Source organism: Dipodomys merriami, unplaced genomic scaffold (genome assembly GCF_024711535.1).
Source record: "Dipodomys merriami isolate MVZ:Mamm:240054 unplaced genomic scaffold, mDipMer1.0.p SCAF_40, whole genome shotgun sequence".
NCBI classification, from domain to species: domain Eukaryota; kingdom Metazoa; phylum Chordata; class Mammalia; order Rodentia; family Heteromyidae; genus Dipodomys; species Dipodomys merriami.
The window spans coordinates 8587848-8591245 of NW_027205604.1; the positions used below are offsets into that span (position 1 = coordinate 8587848).

General features: G+C 51.5%; 1 protein-coding gene and 1 non-coding gene across 2 annotated transcripts in view; one reads left to right on the forward strand and one right to left on the reverse strand.

Annotated features, from left to right (window-relative positions):
- Nucleotides 1-1288: 1288 nt before the first annotated feature.
- Nucleotides 1289-1361, reverse strand: Trnav-aac (transfer RNA valine (anticodon AAC)). The gene has a single exon. It is a non-coding gene; the product is annotated as a tRNA-Val (tRNA).
- Nucleotides 1362-2595: 1234 nt separating this feature from the next.
- The window catches only part of Actrt3 (actin related protein T3), a 2022-nt gene continuing 1219 nt past the window's right edge, over nt 2596-3398 (forward strand). The window contains exon 1 of the mRNA XM_069991925.1: nt 2596-2840. Within this exon, the coding sequence (XP_069848026.1) occupies nt 2644-2840 (197 nt within the window). The 5' untranslated portion in view covers nt 2596-2643. The remainder of the gene's footprint in view (nt 2841-3398) is intronic.

Consider the following 3398-nt stretch of genomic DNA (forward strand, 5'->3'; position numbering starts at 1 on the left):
CAGATCACTTAATTCGATTATCTGCATCCACTGGAGGGTTTTGTAGACGGAAGGTTAGTGTACACAGAAGTTGTTGGGAACAATATCTTGTTGATAAGTTCAGGCAGCTTTCTCCTTGAGTGGCGGTGGAAATTCTAAATCTCAGAAAACCACCACTTCTTAAAAGTTTCGCTGTGCCGAGCGCTGGTGGTTCGCGCCTGCAGTCCTAACTACTCGGGAGGCTGAGATCTTCAGATCTCAGAAGCAAGTTTGTAAGTGAAAGTGAATGGCAGAGGACAAATACTATAAAAAAAAAAATAATACTTGGTGTCTGTATAAAAAGAGCATAAGAAAGCTCATGGAAGGGTACTGGGAACAGGGAAAGACCACAGTAGGTAATTTGATCATATGCGCACCGTGATTTGCCATGGTGAAGCTTCTTTGTATAATTCATATATGCAAAAACTGGCAAAATAAAACAGCCTCTATTGGGGAGTTGAAGGGCCCAACGTTGAGGGTGAATCTGGTTAAAATACTTTCTTTGTGACAATAAAACGCTGAAACTTGTTGAAATTGTTTCAAGAAGGGCAAGGAAATGGTTAAGGGAGGGTTGGAAGAGTTTCTGCAGGGTACATTGCATGTATGGAAGTGTCACAATGAAACCTCCGGCTGAATAACTAATGACTAATAAAGAAAAAATGTGCTTTTGCCATAAGGAATTTACTCATGCCTTCGTTTTAATGAATATTCTCAACCTGAATTAGTCCTTTGTTCTAAGATTTTCCCTACCAGAATCTTTGCTGTCGATATACCCATTTCTGTTTGAGTCATATTTGTAAGTGAAACCACACCCGTTGTGTTCACAAGGAAAATTGTGAGGCCGGTTCTCAATTTCTTCAGTATAAAATCGCCTTGCTTTTTTTGATGATATATTCAGAAATATTTGTGAATTTAACATATACAGTAAGAATACAACTTTGTGCCCGAGGTTCAAGGGAAAAGTTCATCTCGAGGGGAAAACTACCTGACAGAATACTTAGGAGGTGGCAAAGCAGACAAATGTAATGCTGTTTGACCTCTTCTAGACTACACGTTTCGCAATATTACCCTAGTTGCAAATCTAATTCAGTTTTTTTTTTTTAATCTGGGGTGTTTCTGATGGGCAGTCCTTCAGACCGCACGTCTGGTAAACACAAAATCTAACATGCAGCCTAAACGTTCACATTTCACAAATTGTCAAGATCACGTCATTTGAAAATAAGCCAAGTACCCAATAATAAAATCAAGTGAGAAAAAGGAGGACACCAGCTGTTTCCGCCCGGTTTCGAACCGGGGACCTTTCGCGTGTTAGGCGAACGTGATAACCACTACACTACGGAAACGGAGCTGTCTCTGGGTGTTCTGGAACTCGTTGATATCTGTCATATCGTGCACTTTGCCGAAAGGCAAACTTAACTGAACTGGTTTTTCTATGGGATGGTGGTGATGCGGAATCCAGAAGACCACGGTTTAAACGGTGTGTTAAAACGACCTCAAAAGCTTGAATTTGGGTACGGCTTTCTGAAAGGTGCAGTCGCCGCGTCTGTAGAAACCAGGTAATCCCTGGTCGTGCTCCTTTGAAGGTGCTCCTCCCCCTGCCCCCAGGCCCCCAGAGAAGCGCTTGATTACACTTCCTTCCCCCCGGGTCCCGCACAAAAGCCCGGGGCGAGTTACCCGGTTTCTTCTGCAAGAGAGGGCGGAGGCCCAGGTCCTAGCGCTGGCGACCAGTACCCAACCCCCTCTTATTAGCCGGGAAAAAACACATACATACATGCATGCGTGCATACACACATACATAGAAGCAAAGCCCAGGGCGCAGCCTCCGGGGGAGGGACGCGCGCACGCCCCCTCGGCAAGCAACCTCAGATTCCGAAGATGCTCTTTTTCACACACGGGGAGCGTTTTTGTTTTCTGGATCTAAACTTCGTATGACTATTACTTTTCCTAAAAAGAGGCAGACACATCCTTACGCTTAAGAAAAAAAAAGTTGGCAGGTGAAGATCAACTCCTACGGATCAGGAAAAATACAATCCTGAGGCTGACATTTTAACTGAATATTTATGTACAGAACTACATTTGCACGTTCTCGCTGTGTATGTTATCTAGAATACAGAATAAGTCTCGCCAGAGGAAATCCAAGGCATCGCTCGGCACACAGGCAGGATCATGGACGTCTCTGAACTCGTCTGCACCTGGCACTGCCTCCGTTCTCGAGTTAGGAGCGGAGCACTTCAGAAGGCACGGCTGGTTTTCCTCTCGGGCGCGCTCCCCCGGTTTCCCGCGGGCCCGGAAACGTACCCCGGTTCGCTCTCGACTCCGGCGGCGGCGTTGGGAAGGGGCAGACGCGCGTGGAGGGGAATCAGCCTTTCCCGCTATTGGGGTCCGGGGGGGGGGGCGCGGAGCGCGCGGATGGCGCAGCTCCCCCCCCCCGCGCCCTGTGATCGCTGGAGAAGACTATGGCCACTGTCTGGGGACCCCCCCATCCTCATCCCCCATCTCCCCGGGGTCCCCTCCAGCCCGGCTCCCGCCCCATAGGCTCCTTTGTGACGCGGCGTTCCAGGCCCCGGGCCCGGCACAGCCCAGAAGAGGGGCAGCCGGGCGGCTGTGCGCGGCGGGGGCAGCGGCATGAGCGGCTACCAGCTCCCGGTGGTGATCGACAACGGCTCGGGGACGATCAAGGCGGGCCTGGCGGGGAGCCGGGAGCCGCAGTTCCTCTACCCGAACATAGTCGGCCGCGCCAAGGGCCCGAAGGGGGCGGAGGGCGCGCAGGATCTGTGCGTGGGCGACCAGGCGCAGGACCGGCGGGGCGCGCTGTCCATCAGGTGCCTCGCCCGAGCGGCGGGGCGGGAACGGGACGGCGGGGCCCGGAGCGCGGGGGACGGGGGCGGGACCTGGGCGTGGCGGGGGACGGGACCGCGGGGGCCCAGGAGCCGGGGACGGGGGAGGGACGGGGGACCCAGAGCCCGGGAGCGGGGTGAGCGGGGTGACACACAGGATCAGGTCTTGGGACCCGGAAGTCTCAGCCGGTTCCCCTTGTTGAAAACTGCACCCCAGGCCACTGATCGCCTTGGGTACCCAACGTGGAAAGGCTGAACTTCGTACAAATGCTTAGAAAGTCATCATGTACAAGTTCATTTAAGAATGTTACAGTTTAGGTGGTTTTTCATTTTGAGTTTTCAGTTAGTTGACATTACAACCATCAATAACGCAGCGCTGGTGGCTCACGCCTGTAATCATAGCTATTCAAGGAGGCTGAGATCTAGGATCTGGGTTCAAAGCCAGCCCTATCATGAAAGTCCATGGACACTGATCTCCAACTATCCAATAAAAAGCCAGCATTTGCTGTGGCTCAAATGGTAGAACACCAACCCTGAGCGAAA